Source organism: Poecile atricapillus, chromosome 2 (genome assembly GCF_030490865.1).
Source record: "Poecile atricapillus isolate bPoeAtr1 chromosome 2, bPoeAtr1.hap1, whole genome shotgun sequence".
In the NCBI taxonomy this organism is placed as follows: Eukaryota; Metazoa; Chordata; class Aves; order Passeriformes; family Paridae; genus Poecile; species Poecile atricapillus.
The window spans coordinates 24,693,769-24,716,714 of NC_081250.1; the positions used below are offsets into that span (position 1 = coordinate 24,693,769).

Genomic DNA, 22,946 nt, shown 5'->3' on the forward strand with positions numbered 1-22,946 from the left:
CCCATGGAGATCCACAGTGGAGCAGAGATTCACCTGCACACTGTGGAGGGCCCCATGCCAGAGCAGGTGGATGGCCAAAGGAGGCTGTGACCTTGCAGGAAGCCCATGCTGGTGCAGGCTCCCGTCAGGACCTATGGCCTCAAGGAGAGAGGAGCCCCCACTGGGGCAGCTTTCCTGGCAGGGAAACCCCATGGGGGACCCACACTGGAGCAGGCTGTTCCTGAGCAACTGCACCCTGTGGAAGAGGTGCACACTGGAGCTAGGAAAGGGTATGAGAAGTCCTTCCCCAGAGGAGGAAGGAGTGTCAGAGACAATGTGTGATTAACTGACCGCAACCCCCATTCCCTGTCCCACTGTGCTGAGGGGGAAGGATGTAGATAATTCAGGAGTAAAGTTGAACTCGGGAAGAAGGGAGGAGTGGGGGAAGGTGTTTAAAGATTTTTTTTTTATTTATTTTTTCATTATCCTACTCTGATTTGATTGGTAATAAATTAAACTTATTTCCCCAAGCTGAGTCTGTTTTGCCCATGGCCATAACTGCTGAGTGATCTCTCCCTGCCCTTATTTCAACCCACAAGCCTTTTGTTATATTGTCTCTTCTCTGCCCAGCTGAGGAGGGGAGTGATAGAGTGGCTCTGGGGGGCAGCTGGTATCCAGCCAGGGTAAACCTCAGAAGACTGAATTTGGGGCAGTATTTTGGGAGACTTGTACCACTATGTTTCAGGCCTTCCTGACTTCTCAAAAAAATGGCTCCAGGGTACAATGCTCTGCTTGCTTACTCTCCCTCCCTGGCCCTATGTACCTATGTACTTAACCCTTGCCTGTGTGCATGAGTAAAGAGAACAATACTGGGAGCTCTGCTCTGCCTGTTTGGGCAAGCAAAGCTATAGACTCTGTAGTCAAGGGGGATGGAGATGGTCTTCTCCTTGTTTTCTGTATCTAAGTACGGCATTCTAATGTGGGAAGTGCAGAAACCTTTTGCATGCCACTCTCTGCTCTGTAACTATGTAGAGAAAAGACCACAGCTTGTGTGGTAGGATAAGATTATGCCACAGGAAGGGCTTAGTAGTTGTCTTTCCCCTGTATGTTTATTGTGAACTGTGATTGACTCAACTAAGAGGCAGGGGAAAAGGAGAGTTTCTACATCTATCTACTGTGAAGAAGGTTATGTCTTCTGTTTTGTTATTGATGGGGGAAGAGGTTCAGTATACTGTAGCAATCTACATGGCCACAACCCCCCAGGAGCAGAACTCCTGACTTTGGTCTATAACCTTTCCATTCAATAAGTTTAAAAAGAGTTAAAAAAAAAAAAAAGAAAAAGTAGAATTTTGATCTGGACTTCATTGAATTTGTTTGTACAGGCTTGGCTAAACAATGAAATAAGAACATAAAAGTAAGCATCATCACAATAACTTCCTACTGCCTGCTATTGGTTAAATATACACAATCAAAATACAAATTTCAAGGTGTACATAGAAATAATTATGACATGGCCCAATATTTAAGACTTCTGGTTTTGGCTTTTTTTTTTTTTTAGCAAATACTACCTCACATTTTCTTGTTATGTTATACACGTAATTCTGCACATTTTTGAAATAACATAATCAAATACACCTACGTAAGGTACGTAAAATAAATAAATAAACAGACCTACTCCCTTCTCAAAAAGCAACACAGAACAAGTGGTACTTAATGAGACATGAACAACTTTCTAATTAACAGGAATTGTTACTATTAGAACATTTTAAGGCAGTATAGCCTGCAACAATTACTCTTCTAAAATAGTCTCTTTTGTGATGAGTTATGTTCAGCTCTCAGAAGGCAAAAAGTTAAATAAACATTGTCATAATCATGCCCAAGATTAGCATGCTAATTAAAAAAATAGAGTTCTCTTCTGGACCATCTATTTTTCTTCTTCAATTTTGAGCCTTCCATGAAAAACACAGACTGTTCTCTATGCCTCCTCTTTAAAATTTCTTGTGTTACAGATGAATCAGTTAATGAAAAATTTATGATTCATTCCTAGAAAAAAATTTCTTGAATTTCCCCACCTATCTGGCCTGAGGGTCATACCCATACTGACTTAAGTCCTAGCAAGCTTTCTCATTTCATCAGCAAGAAGTTCTTTTCTTTTCAATATTGCATCCACGAGGATCTCGTTATTGAGTTATTGCTGAAATGGAAGGCATGATCAAACTCAAGATTTCTGGCACTGCAGTCTGACTACAAGCACAGCTGGTAAGTATCATGGGTAATCACATATTCTGTGGTACAAAGTATTACCGGGAGTTTTAGTCTGAGAAATACTGTATATCTTAGTAATGGTATTAATTGCAAATGGTTGGATATTTGATTTCAAGTTTATGCTTTTCAAGCTCACTACAAGTGAAAGGGAAAAGGCAAAATATTATACAAGGCTACATGGTCAGTGACTTGTATCAGTGCTGAATCAGATGGTTTACATCTACCAAGACAGTTTGACAATGAAGGATAAAGAACAGAAGTGGGCAGGAGGCTGATTTTCTCAAAGAGCAATGTAGCAGAAGTCATTCCTTGCAATCAGATGGTTTGATAGAGCAAAGCCTTCAGTGAAAGAAGGCAGAAAAAAAATAAAGGCCTCAAATTTGAGATTCTGGATCCTTGAACTTTCTGTAGTATTGGTTGCTTGACTTCAGACCACAAGGGCAGAAAGAGTGCTACATATAAATGGGGAAAATAGTATATGCAATTTTTCTAAAACTTATCTGTATGAACAGGCCCATAAAAATTAAGGGGGTAAGGGGAGCTGATTAGTTGCACTGAAATCCTAAAGTGACTTGTGCAGCCTGTCTTTTGATCCTAATAGAGTTTTTTTCTGTTTTCTTTAGTAACTTGAGATACAGTGTCCTTGGAAGGATGCTTTACTTACCCTTTTGTATTACTACTTCATCCCAGTTTTACTCAGTGCATTAAAAGAAAGTAGTAATATATGCATTTCCCTAAAAAAACACCCTTCTTTTGCCTTGCCCCTCCATTGTTGTATATATTTCCCAATTTTTGTTCTATTGCCAACACACAGTTCTGCTGACTATTTAGTGAGTTCACTATTATAGCAGTACTGAATGCAACCTTCAGCAAATCTGTTAAAAAAGGTAAATAAGAAGTGTTTGGGGCATTTAAGAGTAGTAGGAAATGCTCTGGACAACAATCAAAAGGCCTGACTAAAAATAAGTATTTTAGCCTTGTGTATGTGTTGTCCATATTTCTACCTTTACAGTACACGTTCCGAGTCCTAACCTTAACTTTCAACAAGCCAGTGCTTTCTGCAGTTTGAGAGGTTTGCAGCCATTTCCTTTTCTAGTGATCAGGATAGTTCAGTATAGTCAGAAGGTCATTTGCCATTCTCTGTAGTGATTCACAGTGTTATTGCTTGGCCCCTAAATTTTAAACATAATGAATTCAAGAAAGCTGTAGCATAACTTGATAATATAAGAATTTTCATCTGATTAAAAAACCCAGGATTTGGTGTCTTGATACAATATAAATTTGTAGTAATTAAGGCAGGAGAATTTAATTCAGTGTTTTCTCTTTGCAGTAGAAAGTATTTTTTTCCACATTTTTTTCTGGTAAGTAGTCTCAGTTGTCCTTTTAAACTTAAAACAGGTAATACACTAGTGTGTCCTGTGTTCTGATACTTAGATGATTTTTACACTGAGAAGTCATGAGGAGTTTCTTCTTAACAAATGATCCATTCATGATAATGCCACCATCTGCTGTCCAGGGAGGATGGAGAGCAATGAAAATGAAAAATAGCAAAATCTCAAACTCACTTACTAGGTGCAGACTCCCTCCAGCAATCCACAAATCTTCAGGCATCCGGCACGGGCTTGGCAGCTTTGTAATTGTGGGAAGTGAAAAAATGATCGTAGTTAAACTTATGCCTAGCATTCTCTTATTTTTTTGAAAGATAGTAAAATAGTAATGTGGTAGCCGTTTGCAGGCATGCATCTATGTATAGCTTCAGATGGCCTCCCCAAAGCACTTAAACTGCTGAGAACACCATGCATGGGCGAACTGTAGTGTTAGTGAATTTGGGATTTATTAAACTCCCACTCTCTCAGCTGCTTCGGAAAATTTGGTGCACTGTGTTCTTTTTCCTTCTCTGAATGGCACTGAGCATAACCAGTAGTAGCACCATGAGTTACTACTACCTCATACTATATTAAATATCCACTTTCATTCCTTGCAGTGCAAGAATGAAATAATTTCTGTGTCTAATGAAATCAAACTCTTCACTGTATTTGCTCTTGTAGAGCAGTTGTGCAAAGCGAATTGAGTAAGTTCTCAAGTATAGGATACAAGGAAAATGTTCTCTTGTCCTCCCCCTCTCCCAGCCCAGTTACTTGCCTGTTTTTTCTGGGTTCTTAGTCCTCTGCACAGTCTGGGAGGAGCACTGCCATGCAAGCTAATCACTCCCTTGTTGCTGTGCCTGAGCTGCTTCCTTCCTTTTTATTTTAAAAAACTTCCTTTCCTGTTCCAATTACAGGACAAGCTGGAGTTACTGAAATATAAAGCAAAACTGTTTACCTACAGCTGGGATTATCTGGGACTGAGTAGATGGTATCTCTGCCATACAACCTACATGAACCAAAGCCAGTGATTACGTGCCTGATAGGCATCACAGTCGAGGCACTGCTAGAATTCTCAAAGATGCCTATATAGAAGTGTGGGCACATGCAACTAACTTTTCTTTTGTTTCTGTCATTTTATTCCCTACCTGAAAATTCCACTGCATCCAAAATAGATAAATAATAAGGGTCAAGTACTTTTGCTCCTCATGCACTCTTTATGACTTCCCTCTCAGAACTGACAGTTTGTTGACAGTTTTGTACGCACCTGTATTTTCCTTCTGCCTCTCCCTCCTCACCAGCTACTCCTAAATGTAATTTTTCATTCACACTGTATGATGTGAAAGTAATGCAGACTGCTGGGTAGTAGGTCTAAACTAGTTTAGACCTCTGTAATCCCACTTTCCCTCATTCACCCTTCAGTCCAGTCCTCTGCCCCCACATTCTTTACAGCCATTTTTCTTAGATTATAAGGTAATACTTGGAAGAGAGATTGGGTATTTGTACAAGGTGTATTGCATGGAGCAATGCCATACAACACAGAAGAACTAGTAAAATGACCTCATTACACAGAATTTTTCCCATAAATTTAATTTATGTAAAGTCCTTTGTAAAACAGTTAAAGTTCTGCATCCTATTTCTTCTTGATTCTTCATCCTCTCCCATTCACTTGTTGTAGACTTGATTTTCATATGTTTGTTTCTACTGAGCGATGAGGCAACCTGCTTGCAGTACTTGCTTTTGCTGTCCAGACACCAGGACATACAAATATTTAGGTCCAAATCCTACCATCAGCTTATTTACTAAGTGATCTTGTTATTCTGCTGAAGTGTGCATGACTCTAAGCCTGAATAAATGAAAACACTCAGCCTTAGCAGAGGGCACTGGAATAATCCCTCAAGCCCAAGTGCCATTCAACAGATGCACCCCGGAGCTCCTTGGTCTCTTTGTCGTTTCACAGTTAAGATACGAATGACCAAATCAGACATTATTTGTTTAGTGAAAATTGATGGGCGAGTTGCATGTAAATAAACCTTGCCTTGGTAGCAAGAGTGCTCTTTGCCTCTGGTTTCAGCAGAACCTTCTCCTCCTGGTGACCAGGATGCATCACTGAAACCCACCGTGCAGGTCTAGGCAAACATTTGCCAATACAGGTTACAGCTTCTCACGTTCTTCTAGGGCTGCTTCCCTTCCGAGACAGTGTGCATCTATTTGTTCATACCAGCAATATGTGTTGCATCAGAGTATTTGTAACGTAATGCAGCTTTCCAGAATGCAGCCCTTTTCTCAAAGGACAGAAGTAGAGATGCCAAAAGGTGGAAGCTTTTATTTTCCTGCTATCTTGTGTGGATTTTGCCATTGACTTGACACTGAAATGACAAGAGGTTTCCCCTTGTCTAAAGATGCATAATGTACTTTCAGAGCTAACGGAACATAACCCTGCAGAGCAATAGAGAAACCCAGTACTTTTTCCACCTTTATTCCCCGCATTTTTCCCCCACGGTGTCTCCGGGAGGCGCCAAAGAGCCGCTGGCCAGAGCCGCGTTTGGCCTCGGGTGTAAAAACCTCGGGGTTTTTGTAAAACATCCCCCGAAGTTCAGTGTCAGATCCCCTGTTCAGCACCTGGGCTCCTGGGCTTGCTCTTCTCTTACCCTCGTGGCTTGATGGTTCTGCCCGTGTAAAACTGGCTGCCCTACAACAGCTATTTCTGGGCGTTTTTGTCCTCAGCAATGGCCCAGACCCTTCAAGAGCTTTTCTCTTCTGTATCGTGCAATTGCTTGTTCTGTTTCATGCAAATATTTACGTAAACCTTTTCCTCTATAATGCTGTACTGATTAACAAGAGTATTCCTTCCTTTCTTAAACATAGTGTACTTACATTTGCAGACGTAGATTCATTAATTCTTCTTTTGTGTTTCAACCTGATGGCAGTGTTCTCATTTTTCTTTTCAGTGGTGTGATCCCTTCTTGAGTTCTCTTTCTCTTACTCCAGTGCTTTAGTGTTAGCACAGAACTGTAACCTGTATTTCTGCAGTGGCTGCAGCACTGTGATATGCTTTCTATGCTTTGGCAAAGAACACAGCTTTTCCAAAATAATGGAATATTTTTGGCTGGCCTGTGTTCATTATCTGATGCCCTACAGAACACAATAATTAAGTATTTAGTGCTTTTATGCACTAAATTAAATTGTCTACCAAATCTAGCTTTAAGAGAGAACTTTCACGTGATGGTGCGTTAGCAAGAGAGTACCTGTAATGTAAGGGAAAAGAGAATTGAAGTGACAGGTAACCAAAATATGGGAAACAATATTTGGAGCTACATTCTATAACAGATATCTGTTTTGAGATAAACAGTTACTTCCTCATTTTTATTTATTCAAATTACTAGATTTTTGTAAAGGAAAAATGAGAAACAAATTACACTATTGCAATCGTAACAAGCCTACATTCATGTTACCAAGAGGGTGTGGAACACAGCCTGCTAAAATGTGAACTCAAATAGAGGCATAAGCATCAGCTTCAGGGTGGAGCAACCCAGACAATTTTTTCCACCTTGGCAATGGATTGCACACTGCAAGGCAGCAGTAGTGTGCTGTATTTTGAGAAGTCTGGCCTCTGTTTCTCTCTCCAAGAAGTCATCCTCTGCTCTTTCTAGAATGTCAGTATAGGCTCCAAAGTGTAACTGAATTTGAACAATGAATTGGAAAACTGAACTTGCTGTCTTCTCTCTTTCATGTCTCAAAATGTTACCTGATTTACCAAGGTAGCGATTCCTGAGCTCAGTAATCAGATTTGCTTGTGTGTTATTTACTGACAATGTGAAGTACACTCATGAGCTCTGATCATCAAGTATATTTCTCCCAGTTTGGCTCACTAAGTGGGCTTTAAGAGTAACAATGGGTATCTACTGCACAAGAAATACTCTAAGATAATGCTTTTGCACAGACTGCCAAACCCCATTATTTTCTGTATTCTAGATTCAGACTGTAAAGTAAAACTGCTTTTTCAATAGAAGATTAATGTTACAATAAGAAAATATTTCCACAAAGAGAAATGCTCTTTGCTCTTCTGGTTTGAAATTGTTGAATTAGTAACATTTCCAAGTCTGAATCTTTCCCAATGATGTTAGAGAGTTTTCTATACCATGTATCTACATATGATACTCACCTGATGATTCAAGGTAATCCTCACCTTGCAGGATCTTGCTCACTTCGTCAACTAATCTGTTTTATGGAACGCTTCCTAACAGTTTTCTCGCCTAAATAGTTTAACACGAAATGAGTTTTGCTGGGTCTGATCCTTAACAATCCTATCAGGTGAAACATTTTGTCATTTTGTCTTTTCCATGAGAACATGTATTTTCTGCAATTGGCTGCCATTGTTCTAGTTAGGCTGGTAACTAATAGCTGTCTATGTTGTGGTGTAAATGCAGAGTTCAATACTGAGGGCTCGTGAGGGAAACCTGTATGAAATACAGTTCTTTCAACCATTCGTAAGATTTCTAGCTTTTAACAAAGGCACAACTACTATTTCAAAGTAAGCAGTTGTACGCAGTGTATAATTCATGTTTTCCTCTCTTGAAAATTTGATTTTATTCTAGCCGTAGCTGTTCATTTCTTGAATAATTTAAAAGCAGAATGTTTAAGAATGGATGTGAAAGTTTCCTCAGAGTAACTGAGAAAAGGCTCTGCTAGTCTTAGTTTAGGCCTTCATATGCTAATATTTGCCTTTCTGATAAACTGCTAGAACATGCAGTTTTGTTTTCATTAGCAGACTTTCTTCAGATCTTTCAGGACAAAGTTCTTTCTTTGATGCTATTCTTGATCTTTCAAGTAGTTTGACATGTTCTATGTAAAAACTGCACTATCTTCTGAAGTTACCAAATTAGTGATACTAATGAACTCCCATTTTTAACAATTAATGGTTTCCTTTATAAAAGAATTACACTTATGGCAATCACAGATTGCTCATGTTTTAAAGTACAGGTTATCAACCTATTATTATAGTTATTTGTTGTATATTTTAGTCTCTGCTACTCTTGCTCAGGGGAACCCTGACTTGAATGTACCTTATCTGCCAAAATGTAACTATTTTATTCAGACCAGATCTTTTTCTTTAAGCTTGATTACATAATAATTAATGGGAACTGTGAAAAAATAGAACTCAGTTCTGTTTATGTTGTGATATGTACAAGGAAGAAAATCCTCCTCCCCACCAATGGTTTGGCAGGATAGCAGAGAGAGGATTTCTTGGCCAAGGATCAGATTAAATAAATAGTTTCCATTTCTACATGAACAGACATATATTATCTTGTAAGACTTGAAAGACACTGACAGGACACAAATGATGGAATGACATTTCTTTTGCCTGAGCCACATGGAAAAACTTGCATTGCTGCTCTGCTGTGCAAATAAATTGCTATGACAAAAACCTCGTGACTTAAAAGCAGAGAATTGACTTGAAACAATGCTTCAGTGGCATCCAAAGTAAATACAGGAAGCAAAATATTGTAAGTAAATACAATATATCTAGAGTATTTAATACCATAAATTCAACTCTTTTATTTAATATGTATAAATACAACTCACACGTCTCGAGTAAACAGAAAATCAACTCTTTTCAGTGTTGTGGGACCAAAACTGGTTTTAAAAGATACCGGATATAAATTAAAATTATGCCAATAAGGTTAAACAACTTGAGTCTCTCTCTGCCAGATGTGAGAATTGAATGGAGTTATTACTGCATTGCAAGTAAAATGACAGTCATATTCTATCATGTGTAAATACCAAGCTGAACAGATTTAAAATTCCAATTGGTTGGGAAATAGAGTAATTCTATAACTCCAGTGAAGCTAGTCTGATTTTATATACTAACATAGTAAGAAGGCCCTTGGTCTTTTATCTTCTCTAAAGTATAGTGTGCAGAATTTTCATATTGCTCAGGAATTAACAGAAATATCAATCATACTTTAGCAAAGCCTAAAAATACTTTCTAGCCAAATGGATTATCACAAAAGTACTGAAAATGTGAAAGGACACACAATTCTGAATTTTATAGTTAGATGCATGGCCATGTTCATATTTTAAGAGATTGTCTTAAAGAGCAACATAACACCTGAAATAAAATACAATTTATTATCCTAGACATTACAATAATAATAATATTGTTTCACATTGTGTAAGTAAGGATGTACTTTTCTAAGTGATTATAATGTAAGTTTGAATAACTTAGATCAGCAGCCAAAGCTGAACATCTAAATGGGGTCCCAACTGTCTCTGATAAAGCAGTCAAAATTTCCAGTAATTTTTGTACATCTTGGCTGAAAAGAACCTGAGGTGATATTGAAGGAACATGACATGACTTAAAATAATTTGGCATTAGATTCTGAACATTTATGTTGTCTACTTAGAGCACATTTAAGCAAAACATCAATGCAATATATTATCTCTCATTGTGGAAAACTTGAGATTTAATGTGCATTGCTTCTATCAGCATCAGTGAGTTATTTCCTTACTTTCTACTGAAGTATTATATAGAGGTAGTTTGCACTATTCTACCCTGAAATAATACAACCGTTCTCTTGGGTACATTATTTCACGTGTATATTATGAGTAAGAAGTGACCATCTTGTTTGCACAACTTCTGTTAGAAAATTAATTTAAAGATATTTGTGGCTTCATTTATGCAGATAAGGTAGTGGATATTTTTCTAATTATCTTTATATAATATGATGTGAATTAGTCTATTTAAAATTGTCTCAATTGTTTCACTGATTTTTTAAGGTTTGCTTGTGTCCCTTTTTTTGGCTGTGTGTGGGGATTTATAAAACTCCTAATGATACATATCTGGTACATGCTAAGGTCTTCCACCACCTCACATCCTTAGCCAAAAATCACAAAGGAAATAAAATGTTTAAATTTCTGCCTCATGTCTCTATTCCTCTTCAATAGCACCCGAAGTTCTGTTAATATACTTTTATCCTCAAAAGTCAAATGGCTCTCTAGGTGTTCCCACAGCTTCGTGTCTACAAAATCCTACCAGTAGAAAAACTCTGACAGAGAGGCTGGGCCTCAGTTTTGTTGTAATATCTGATGTTTAGAATTTAATAGGTGATATCCTGCTTAGTTGCAATATTTTCAGTCCTTGTGCAGTGGATCACCTGTAGGACTCCTTATTGCAAGCAGCTATGAAAAAGTAATTCCTTCATTCTTCTCCTTTGGAACGCGGTCTTGGAAGGGGAGCTTTCTGTGACTGCTTTGGAAGCTCAAGGGCTGCCTATATTTTGGTTCATTACTTATCCATCTGATCTCCTTTTCTCCCCGCTGTGTTGGTGTGCTTTGGCACGGCCTTGCTCAGCAGCCTGCAGGGCATCCCGAGTCCCCCAGCTCGTCCCGTGCCTCCAGGAGCCCGAGCGGGGCCGTGCAGGGCTGCTGCCAGCAGCTGGGAAAATTCGGAAACGGCCTCGCTTCTGTTCCTGGCCTCTGGCATATATATTTATCAAAATGCTGGTTTTCAATCTATCTTACAAGTTTTGTTGTTTGCCCGTCAGTATTCGTGCTGGTTATTTAAACTTTATTGAGGCAAGCAGTTTTGTGCTGCATCCCCTTGGTACAAATTAGAGATTGGCACCTGTGAGCCCATATAATGGTATATAGTACCCATACTTTAGTCTCATTAGAAGCAATAAATTAAGTTTATGGATCTTTGTACCTCATTTTTTTTATTTCCAGTCACCGCTGTCTTCCTTTTGTATGCATAATAATTAGTTTTCAGACTTTGCAGTGTACATCCCCAGGCCATTTTCTGGATATTTGTGCAGTTAGTTTAACGAACTTTGCTTAGGAGTTGCTATGTGATTAACAGTCATTACATTCCCGGCTTGCCCATTTTACAAATTACCTACAGATTTCATGTTCTGCAATTAAGTTTTCTTATTGCCTTTATAAAGCCACAACATTTTTTGTGGTGAACTCGCCCAGCTAACAAACAACAAAGGCTTTGTAGTTGTGGTTGTGCTCCAAGGGTGATCCTCCGTCCCTGTCAGCAGCTGCCAGAACAAGCCATGCCCACGGAGCTGGTTTGCCGGGGTTTGTCACCAGCACGTTCCTCTCTCGGGCACAAGAGCGAGGGAAGGACCACACTGGCTCTAGCTGTGTAGGGAGCTCTCGGTGCGCCCGGTGCCTCCCTGCAGCGGGAAGGCGCGGGGGCTTTCCCGGGACCCGGGACTGCCCCTCCCGCGCGGGGGCGGGCACGCTGCCTCCACCGAAACGGGCGGGCCCGGCCCGCGGGGGTCAGGCTGGCAACGAGCGTTCCAGGGGAGGGAAGAAGGGGATAAACCGGGCCGGGGGCGGTCAGCGGGACTGGGCGCTGGCGGCGTGGCCGCGGACGGGCCCGTCCCCCGCCTCTCGGTAGTCACCGCCCGGGGCCGGACTGCAGCGGGCCGGCCGCCTCCCCCGCCCCGCCGGCGGAGCGAACCACTGCGGCTCGCCGAGGAGGTGAGGCACCTGTCACCCGCGGGCGGCGGCGGCGGCGGGCGGCCCCGCGGCGGGCGGCGGCGGCGGCTCGGGGCGCGTCCCGCGGCGGGAGCGCGGCGGCCGCGCGGCGGCGGAGGGGCGGGCGGCGGGCGGGAGCGCGGCCGCGGCGGCCGCGGCGCCTCACTCTCCCCCGCGCCGCCGCCGCGGGTGTGCGCGCGGAGCCGTGTCCGTGCCCCCGCTGCCGCCGCCGCCACCGCCGCTGCCTGCAATGGCGTTGAGGCGACGCGGCGGCTGCTGCCTCCTGTCAGGCGGGCGGCGGCAGCGGCCGCTCTGCGCAGAGGAGGCGCGGGGGCAGCGCTGAGTCGGGCGGCCGGGGGAGTCCGTCGCGGCTGTCGGCTGGGTAAGGCAGCGCGCGCTCGGCGGCAGAGGCGCCGGGCTCCGCGAGGAGCAGCGCTGGCACCGGGCTTTTGTTCCGCGGGGGCGGCGGGCGCCTGCCCGGGCACTGCCCCGCCGCAAGGTGCTGCCGCCCGCGGCCCCGCGGCTCCAGCCCGCCGGGGCGGCACGGCACGGCCGCCCGAGAGGGAGCCGCCGCGGGGGCTCCAGCGCTGCCTTCTCGGGTTGAGTTTATTGCTTTCTGCGAGTGCTGCACGGCTCGCCGCGGGTCTCTGCCGCGTGGCCTTTCCAGTCTCCCGTGGCGATCGGCGGGAGCGGAGCGGGAGGTGCGCGGGGCCGGGCGCGCCGCTCTCGCCTCCCGGTACCGGCACCGGGCGTGCAGCGGCCAGAGTGAGGCGTCCCCGCCTCGGCGGCGACGGCGTGGCAGGGCGAAGGCTGGGGAGCAGGAACGGAGGGGAAGGGAGAGGAGGGTGGCTCGGGAGACCCCCGTGCTCCCTTTCGCCGGGCTGCGGAGGACGGGGGTGAGCCCCTGGGGCCGGGGCGTGGGAGCGGTCCAGCTCCTGGCTCCGTTTCTGCATCTCCTCGGTGGTACCTCCAGGATCTTCCAGACGATAAAACTGCTGGCCGTGACAAGGGGCAACTTTCTCTTACGGGATTTCACTTCATTTACCCTGTCAGCTGAAGGTGTTAACTTTGGGTGCAGTTTTTTGTATATCCTCGAGCTGATGTTTAATTTGCCTCTCTAAACGTACTATACTATTTCTACCATTATGTTTCACTGAGAGAGCAAGGATTGTCTTGCAGTGCCTCATATTTCATGTCACATCGCCTTTCCTTTGCATGCATATTTGTGCCATGATACTATGCTTGTGAATGGAAAGATACGATTATTTGTTCTTTCACTATGATGTTATAGATTGTAAATTATGCAACAGTCAATTTGAAAAAGTTGTCTGGTAATGTCTGTAATGGCAAGTTTTTACATGTCTGTGCAGTGTTGGTTTGTATTTCTTTTTTTCCTGTTTTTTTGTAAACATGTCAGAAAATGGTAAATGGAAATTGTGACAGATTTAAAGTACCTGACATGGTTTCAGAAAGCCCTCCTTTCTATTGCAGGTTAAATCAGCCCTTGTTCTTGACAGTCCTCAGTCGTGCTTTGTCGAAATTGACCGTGTGCATTTTAGATACTTGCCTCCAGATCTGTCAAGTATGGCCCTGCTGAAGGGCAGTGGCCCCTGAGGAAAAACACTCCTCAAGCAGAATCTCTGCTGTGACAAACTACTGAGAGTGGTACCGCAGAAACTATGCAAGCAGGTTTCACGCTCCTGAAGTAAACATGATGAAAACAGAGTCTTCAGGAGAAAGATCCACCCTCCGAAGTGCCTCTCCTCACAGAAATGCTTACAGAACTGAGTTTCAGGCGCTGAAAAGCACCTTTGACAAACCGAAATCAGATGGAGACCAAAAAGCAAAAGAGGAAGGAGAGGCCTCACAGACCAGGGGAAGGAAATATGGCTCAAATGTCAATAGGATCAAGAACTTATTTATGCAGATGGGCATGGAGCCCACTGAAAGTGCTGGAGTTGCCCCTAAAACCAGGGGAAAGGGAGGCCCTCCATCACCTCAAAGACGAATTAGGCCCAAAGAGTTTGTAGAAAAAGCAGATGGTTCAATTGTAAAGTTGGAGTCATCCGTCTCTGAAAGGATAAGTAGATTTGACACTCTCCATGATGGTCCTTCCTATTCCAAGTTCACTGAAACTCGGAAGATGTTTGAGCGAAATGCTCATGAACATTCAAATCGCTATTCCCCAAAGAAAGAGAAAAGCATTTCTAATGAACTCCCGGATGAGTGGTGCAGCTCGAAGTCTCACAGAGGCAGCACTGATTCACTGGACAGTCTTAGCCCAAGGACAGAGACTGTCTCTCCAACTGTGAGTCAGCTCAGCGCAGTATTTGAAAACACTGACTCACACAATGTAATCGCAGAAAAGTCAGAAAACAGCGAAGAGTACTCTGTAACTGGTCACTATCCACTAAACCTTTCATCTGCTGTCACAAATATCTCTTCCCCAGTTGCAAACCTTGAGGGTTTCAGTCCTTTGAAAGAGGCCAGCACATGGTCTCCCCCAGCCAAACAGAGTACAGGCGTGATGTCTGTTGAGAACTCTCAGCAGACTAACACGCCTTCAACACCGAGGCAGAAAGTGTCCACAGGCACTTCAGCAAGTTCAAAAGCAACTGAAGAAATAAAAAAGAGCACAGAGGCAAGTGCTGATTCTGTTGAGAGCTCTGCAGCAGGTCAACAGGATTTGGTTGGTGTGCTTGACAGTGAAAGATCTGTGGACAGCTGTCTGAGGAGTAAGTCAAAAACAGAGACAGGAGTTTTGGTGCAACAGAAGGAACGGTCAGAACATACAGAAGGTATCTTTGATCGGCCTGAAGCTGCAGAATTAACAAAAAATGTAGCTTCAGGTGGTGATTTTGCCACAGATGCAATTTCAGATGCTACTGAGTCCCATTATGATGAAGCAAGTGAAAAAGATGGGCATGAAGATGTGAATAATTTTGAGAGTTCCCATGTGTACATGCACTCTGACTACAATGTCTATCGGGTACGATCCAGATATAATTCTGACTGGGGAGAGACAGGTACAGAACAGGATGATCTGGATGACAGTGATGAAAATAACTGTTATGAACCTGACATGGAATATTCTGAAATTAATGGATTGCCAGATGAAGATGAAATCCCAGCCAATCGAAAAATAAAGTTTAGCCGGGCTCCTATTAAGGTAAGGTTTCTTAAGTTCCTTTTTTTTGCAGTTTGCTTTGTTTTCAAATGTTGCTTTACTTGAAGGAGATTTTGACATTTGATCTCACCTCTAAAAAGATTTCAGAAGATTTTTTGATGCATGTTTTTATTTCAGTCAGCCAGTGAACATAATTTTAAATGAAGTAAGGCATCTGAGCTCTGATGAGCTCCTGTCATTTCCTAGATTTCTTGGTGTCTAACTAAACCAGCAGAATTTGAGAATGACAGTTGGACTTGTGAAGTTCAAGAATTTTTACATGTATGTTTTGACTTCTGTGACTGGGCTATAACCATACTGTGAGATGTCAGTGTGGGTATTTTGTGACTTTGTGCTGCTTGTTTCATTTCCTTTGAAATCACAGCTTCTTTGGATTGAAAGGCTTTTCCTCAGCTCTCAGCGTATTCTGAAAGTACCTGTGTTTAAAGACTGTGTCCTGAAGTACAGTGTGATTCTGTAGTAGAGGACTGTTAATACTCCACATCTCAATTAGTATCATCTTTTCTAGTAGCACTGTGACTTATTTAAAACTTTTAAAGCATTTATATATATATAGAGAGAGAATATGTCTTAGTGCTACCGAAGGGTGAAGTCAGTTGACTAAAACACCTAGTGAAGGATGTGCTTTTTGCAGAGCTGATAAGGTTTGTTTTTCAGTACCTTGAAATTACCACTAAGAATATTGTTTCCAGTAGTTTTCAGTTCAAGAAGGAATAACTGGTCAATAGCTTGTTATGTTTTGTTGTACCAGATTTTCACTGCTTAGTGTCAGGGTTAAATATAAGTAAGTTGGTTTTAGTGCATGTATGTGGTGGTTTGACCCTGGCTGGAGATGCCTTATGTCTCTAATGGACAATTCAAAACCATAGCAATTGTTGCAGAAATGCCTTCTTGAAACAGAAATATGCCATGGCATATTTGAAATGTAAACATTTTAAAACAAAAAATGTGTAATTGAAGTTGACTGTTTTCATTGTGTGATTTTAGCAATGAAAATTACTAAGTCAATGAACAGAAGTTCCAGCGGTAAACTCAAAGTAATGTGATTTACAAAATCTGGATTTACATTGCCTGTGATTTAAAGTGGGGTACGATGTATATTGTGTTTTGAACTTCTCATCTCAATAAAACAACCAGATTTTCATATTTGTTTATCATGGGGTGGAGGGAAAAGAACGGTCTTTCTTCATACTTTGAAAAGAGCTTTTTTTTATACTGAAAGAAAATATCTCAAGACAAAATAATTGTTTTTTCTTTTAATTTTAACATGTTAGTGTTTTATTCAGGCTTGCATCATGAACCAAAAATTGGAGTATTTTTGTTTCCTCTTGATTATTCCCATATTAAAGTAGCTGGTCCTCTTGAATTCTTGGAGGGAGGTGTAGTGGGGAAAACTTGGATTACAAAGGAACTTGTCCCCTCCACTGCTTTCTTGCTCAAGCAAATAGACAAGATGTACTTATAGACAAGATGATGTTCTCTCTTCTTAAAGGTCTTCCAGTTACTTATGATGGTTCCAACAAATGAGAATCCAGGAGGTGACTCCACTAATTTTATTCTTTGAGATGGTCAGACTTTTTTTGCTATTTCTGGAAGAGCTAATAGTGACATTTTTACTTCAGTGTATTGATGTTGCCTGTCTGAATCATGCTGTCATGCCAACTACACTAAGAGTATTTTCTCAGTTATTTGTATTCTTTCTTTTCAAATTTTTATGCTATGTTCATGTCGGCTTATGTATTGTACAGTAATAATAACAGCCTATCAGGAAAATGCTCTAAAAGTAATTTTTGTAAATAATTAAAAGAGAACATTTGTCATGCATTTAAGCATAAAGTGCTCTTAAGCTTATCCAAAGTAAAAGAATAATTGCTTTAATTATTTGATCATCTTTATTGTAGATGGGAAGAAAATGGAATAGAAGCTGTGCTGGGAGAAAGCAGTGTAGGAGGGATGGGGAGGTTTGGGAGATCTGCTTTTTGTCCTGGGTGCGTCCGGTGCATGCAATCTGTTAGTCATGTGGGGAAGCAGAAGTGAGACCATGTGGAAGGCTGGCCCTAGCAGGAGGAACTGCAGCAAAAGTTGTGGAAAATTAGAAGCTGCCTCTCGAGCTGTCCTCCCTTCTCTCTGCAGTGCTGTGTAATTCCCTCGGCAGTGAGAAGCTGGGTGAGCCAGGGCAGGCTGCCAGGGGCATCAGGTCACTGCCCGGCCACGCCGCCACAGGCAGGGACCAGGAGGGCAGCTGGAGAATCCCCTGGAGGCTCCTTGTGGCTCACGAGTCTCTGGGCTCCTGGCCTCCTTCTCCAGCAGCGCTGCCCATGGGGCACTCTCTAGGAGGCTGGGAGCTGGCTGGCAGGCGATTTCTGCACAGCGCAGCAGGCGGCCAGGGGGACTTGTGTTCTGTCCCCTCACACAGTGCCAGCAGATGAACTTACCCAGTCACTCCCTGTGCCCATCTGGTACACGGGGATCTTGCTTCTGACTGAATAGACAGCAACTGTTGAAGGATTTTTCTGTTCTACACAATTTTGTGTGCTGGTGGGCATGACTGGTTTCATTAATACGTAGCTGAACATCATCTCATGCTTGGTGTGATTGCAAGAGAGAAAAATACAAAGCAATATAGGAGTATTTTCTGAACTGTTGGAAACTGATTTGTCTTTATGAAAATGATGGAATTTTTACTTAACTATTCTGCTAGATAGCGGTGTGCAAAATCCAACCCAGACTCTAGAAATTTAGGGTTGATTTCAATATTGTACCTTCACTCTCCTCCTACAGGAGAATTCTGAAATAATTAACAAAGTTGGCATTTGAATGTGTGAATTGTGGAGTCAGTGGGTAGTTATTGCCATAAAGTTGTTACTTGAAGATCTCAACAGGTTTAGGTAAACATCTTTGGACTGTTTTTCTATGTGATTTCTTCAGGCAGACATGTGAGATTTTTTGTCGCTTTAGGGGAAATGCTCGAGGACTATGAGAAGCAGTGAAGTATAGGCATAAGGGTAAATAAATAAAATCTTCCCAGACTGATAAAGGCTGAATTCTGCTTGTCTCCCAAGCAGGAAAAAGACTCAGTTATTAAGAAACTCACTATCAAGAGGAAGGCGCAAGTCAATGCATACAGGAAATTCTACAGTATTATAGTCTGTAATTTTGCTATCACAGATCCCATACTTCATGGGCCATTTGCTCTGCTCTAGGATTATGGGATATATTTGCTGATTTCATCTCTGTTGAAAATCCCTTTAGGAGTAGGTGACTGCTCAGAGGCCACTGCAGGCTTGGAGAGTTTCTAGGTATTTGGAGTGTGGTATTGCTGACATGAGCAGTTGTGTGTGTCTGTGGGAGCTTAAATCAGCTTGGTGCTGTTAATGAAATGGAGTACAGAAGGGCCCTAGAGTGGCAGTGGACAGGAGTGTGTTGCTAAACAAGGGATGTGAATATTTCTGTAGTTGTTCATAGGACTGTTTATGCAGTGATACAGAGGCCTTTATCAGCACTGGCCTGCCCTTGTGTTGAGGTGTTGTGTTTGTGCTCAGGGATAGAACTGAAGCTCTCCAGGGCAAGTGTACGAGGTGAAAAAGTTAAGTAAATGGGATAAGGAAAAGCATACCCTGGTTTTTCCAGGGATACTTTTCTACCAAAGAAACAAAACAACATCCCCACCCCAACCTTCCCTCTGCCAACCCAGCACTCATTGATGTATTGGTCTTCCATTGGGTTTTGCAAGGTTTTCTGAGGGTTGGGTTATGTACTGCTTCCCAGACACGGTGGGCTAACTGGGCAAGGTTTGCCTGCAATGCAGAATTCATTAGCTTGGGGCTTTCTACACCCTAGCGAGGGAAAATGTGTTGATTGTCCAAATCATAAGTTGTTTTTTGAGCTGTGCTTCCTCCATTCCAGGCAGAATTAGGATGAAGAGTAATGTTCACCTTTTCCCTTTCCAAGTCCATAGTTTCTGTTGTCCTGATGGCTGCGTCTTCAGTTTGTGCCTGATTTCTGGCACCAGCTACACGTTAAACCATTTAAAGCTGTTAACAGCAATTTGTGTCTCCTGCTGAGCCTCCTTTTGCAACCTTCTGCTCTGCTGCCTCTGTCCTACCAGCCAAGGGGTTGGGTATTATGTGACAGACCGTATGGCAGACAGCAGGGGACTTGTGGTGCTGCGAGGGGGTTTGGCCCAAGCTGCTGCCGCAGTTTTTACCATTCTCTAAAGCTTCCTTAGGTGTGCAGTGGTGAAGGGACACCCCTGCAGATCTCTCCTGAGTTGTGGGGGCAGGTGGGAGAGAGGGTAAGGAACATGAAAGGAAGGTATGTAGCAAATGGCTCTTCCATCCTTCAGCTAATTCTTTATGAAGATAATGTAATCACTAGTGCCCGTGCCTCCTATTGTGCTTCCTCTCTTCTGTCATGCAGCACAGCACGACTAAATTTTATACCCCACAATACTTCAGTTTTCCAGGTCATGTCTTGTTCAAGTGGTCTTCAGGAATTGGAACTAACACTCTCTCTTGCCTTTGAAGAAAATTTACAAGTGCTGTGATTATAGTTTAGTGTAGAACATAAATGAAATTTGTGTTTAACAGTTGCTTTGAATTTTTTTTATGAACTACATTTTTTTACAAACTTTTTCTCAAAATCGTTTCAACGAATGAGTCTTTCTTTCAGATATTCCTCATTTCTGAGGGGTCCTGAAAGGTCATTTAGCTCTAGCCCCTCTGCCATGGGCAGGGACTCCTTCCACTAGACCAGGTTGCTCAGTTCCATCCGATCTGGCCTTGAACATTTCCGGGGATGGGGTATCCACAGCTTCTCTGGGCAATGTGTTTCAGTGTCTCACCACTCTCACAGTAAAGAATCTTTTCCTAATATGTAATTTAAACTTACCTTATTTCAATTTGAACCTATTCCCCCTTGTTCTGTCACTACAAGCCCTTGAAAAATGTCTCTCTCCATCTTTCTTGTAAGCTTTTTCCCTTTTCCAGGCTGAACAATCCAAATTATCTCTGCCTTTCCTCTTAGGAAAGGTGCTTCATCACTCTAATCCACTTAGTGTCCCTCCTCTGGACTCACTCCAACAGCTCCATGTCCTTCCTGAGCTGGGCACCCCAGAGCTGGGTGCTGTGTTCCAGGTGGGATCTCTCTCACCAGAGCAGAGCAGAGGGGCAGAATCCCCTCCCCTGCCCTGCTGCCCACGCTGCTTTTGGTGCAGCCCAGGACACCTTTGGCTTTCTGGGCTGGGAGTGCCCATGGCCAGGTCATGTCCAGCCTCTCACCCACCAGCACCCCCAGGTCCTTCTGGGCAGGGCTTCTCCTGATCTCTTAATTCCCTCAGCCTATATTGATACCAGGGCTTGCCCCAGCAAAATGTGTTCAGGAATGTAAATGTGGAGAAATAATATGAAACAATCTGGCACTAATTAAGTTGGAAATACTTAATTTAAAATATCATTATTCTTTATATAATAACCATAATAATAAAGTAGGCTGAAAACATTTTCAAGCCTTAGTGTAAAAAAGAAGTATTTCTTTTCCTGATGCATTTCTCAGTATTGTATTTGCCTGTTGTTAAAATGTTGATGAACTATTTTGAATCACAGGAATCATAATAGAAGATTACCCATGCACAAGCTCAGTACAGTCCAAACTTCTCATTTTTATGTGTATTTAACTTAAATGAATACAGAGTTGGATTTTGATGATCTCCACATTTTCCACTTGCAGTAATCCTGTGATTCTAAAAGGAAAGCAGTCACAGTGCATGTTAGGACACTTGTTTATTTAAGGACAGTATGGAAGTCAGGATTTCCAGAAAGATCCTGAGACTCTGTTAGATTTGAAATGGTTACAGAATCTGAGAAATTCATCCACTTTTTGACCGGGGTTAATTATTAAAGATTACGGATGAAAAAAAGATGCGTAGCTCTTGCTAAAATCACTGAAAGAATGTTTTGTTTTCCTTGGGTTTGGTTCACTACTTCAGCTCCTGTGTCCATGTAGAAGCCTAGAAGATAAGAGAACTAGTATATATTCTCAAACACCAATACCGGGGTAGCTGTGGAGCCAGCCAAGGATTGTTGGTAATAACATTCTGTGAGAAAGATCAGGATGTTTCTGAAAAAGGGGCCATACAGAGGAGGGGCAGAGAAGCAGGAAGGAATGAGAAGTAAATAGTAAGGATTCAAAGACTGGATGCACTCAGATAACAAACAGTGAAAGGATAAAGCATTTCAGAATTATTATAATATTATCAATATTTTGATTCAGTCACTGTGGTGAATAAAGATACCTCATTATTGCTGTGGAATTTTATGCCTTCACTGATGAGTCTCTTGTACACAATTTCAGGTGGAAAAGGGTTTTCTGGTATTAAGTATACATGGAATTATTGGATTACAATAAATGGAATAAATTTATTTCCCTGTTACAATATGCTGTGGAGTCTAACTCTTATATATGTCATAATTTCACTACTAATTCAAGAGATCAGCAGTTCTGGGTGCAGTGTTCACACACATAGTTTTTGAACTAAAAACAAATAATGTTGCCTGAAAACTGGGTTTCATAAGTGTTGAGGGCATTCTAGAAGGACTGTATGTAGAAACAGAATTTGGATTTAATAATTGCATCAGAGGCTTATGTGGTTTAGATTGAAAGGGGTTTCCAATTAAAGGTTTTGAATTTCAAAAATGCAGACTGAGAAGCTGTAGGGAAATGGTTTGAAATTAGCTGAACCAAAGACCAAAGGGAACTCTTTGATTCAGAATTAGAAAAAGTGCGTAGGATTTTCATCCCAAGAAAAAGCAGACTACACAAGCAGAATGATTGCAGACCTAATCAGAAGAAAAGTCAGCCAAAGAGAACATTATAAGTTAGCCAAGAACTTAGAAGGAGTGGCAGAAGTGGTTGTTGAAAAAATTAAGAATGTCATAGAGTTCAAAGTCGTAAATGTGACTAAGAAGTTGCCAGAAGTCAAGCTGATTTTGACCTTGAAAAGGAAAATAATCCAAGTAGCAAAAAGCTATTCATCCATTAAAAATTCAACAAGGAAGGAGGGTGAGTGTTGTGCAGTGAGTGTGAAGTTATGGTCAGTTATCACCCCCAGTTTGTTGTGGAAATTCATATAGTGAAATGAAGAAGAAACCTACAGGTTCCTAGTGCTCAGGTTTGTATGGGGCTGGGTCAAAGGAGCTGCATTTTAGAAAATCTTGTAGCAAATATTTCAAAACTAAAAGAGCACTATCAAAGCAGAGATGGTGTTTAACTGCAGAAGAGCAAATTTAATAGCTGTTTTTCCAAAAGTAGAAAAAAAGGTGGTTTTGGCTGCCTGAAAATTATAAAATTTTTTTTCCCCCATAGCAAAGCAATAGAGAACAGTTTTTAAAGAATCAAAGGCAGAGAGGAAAATGGAATACATGTAAATGGATTTATCAGAGGTAGTATATGCCAGACTAAATTAGGATCTGCCTTTGATAAGATAAAAGACCTTGTTAAAAATTTCAATAGTTCTGTCTCAGGAAGTTGGAGTGCACTAATGACACTTGCTTTTGACGGAAAGTGGGGAAGCCTTATCATTGCATAGGATTGCAGTAAAATATGGGTGACTGGGAGGACTTGAGTAGTGGGGATGGATTATGAGCTAAGAACTTTCACAGTAA

The 22,946-nt window shown here is 42.0% G+C and overlaps 2 protein-coding genes across 4 annotated transcripts in view; both read left to right on the forward strand.

The window, feature by feature from the left end:
* Positions 1-11,908: 11,908 nt before the first annotated feature.
* Positions 11,909-22,946, forward strand: part of PPP1R9A (protein phosphatase 1 regulatory subunit 9A) — a 133,095-nt gene continuing 122,057 nt past the window's right edge. For 2 of the 3 annotated variants that reach the window (XM_058830762.1, XM_058830764.1), the window contains exons 1-2: positions 12,318-12,480; positions 13,590-15,267. In XM_058830762.1, coding sequence (XP_058686745.1) covers positions 13,810-15,267 — 1,458 coding nt within the window. In that variant the 5' untranslated portion in view covers positions 12,318-12,480; positions 13,590-13,809. Of the gene's footprint in view, positions 12,102-12,317; positions 12,481-13,589; positions 15,268-22,946 lie in introns of those variants that run through there. The other variant, XM_058830763.1, reaches the window with a different exon arrangement.
* Positions 12,451-22,946, forward strand: part of DYNC1I1 (dynein cytoplasmic 1 intermediate chain 1) — a 411,944-nt gene continuing 401,448 nt past the window's right edge. Inside the window, exon 1 of the mRNA XM_058830768.1 lies at positions 12,451-12,462. The gene's annotated coding sequence lies outside the window, so the exon portion shown is untranslated. The remainder of the gene's footprint in view (positions 12,463-22,946) is intronic.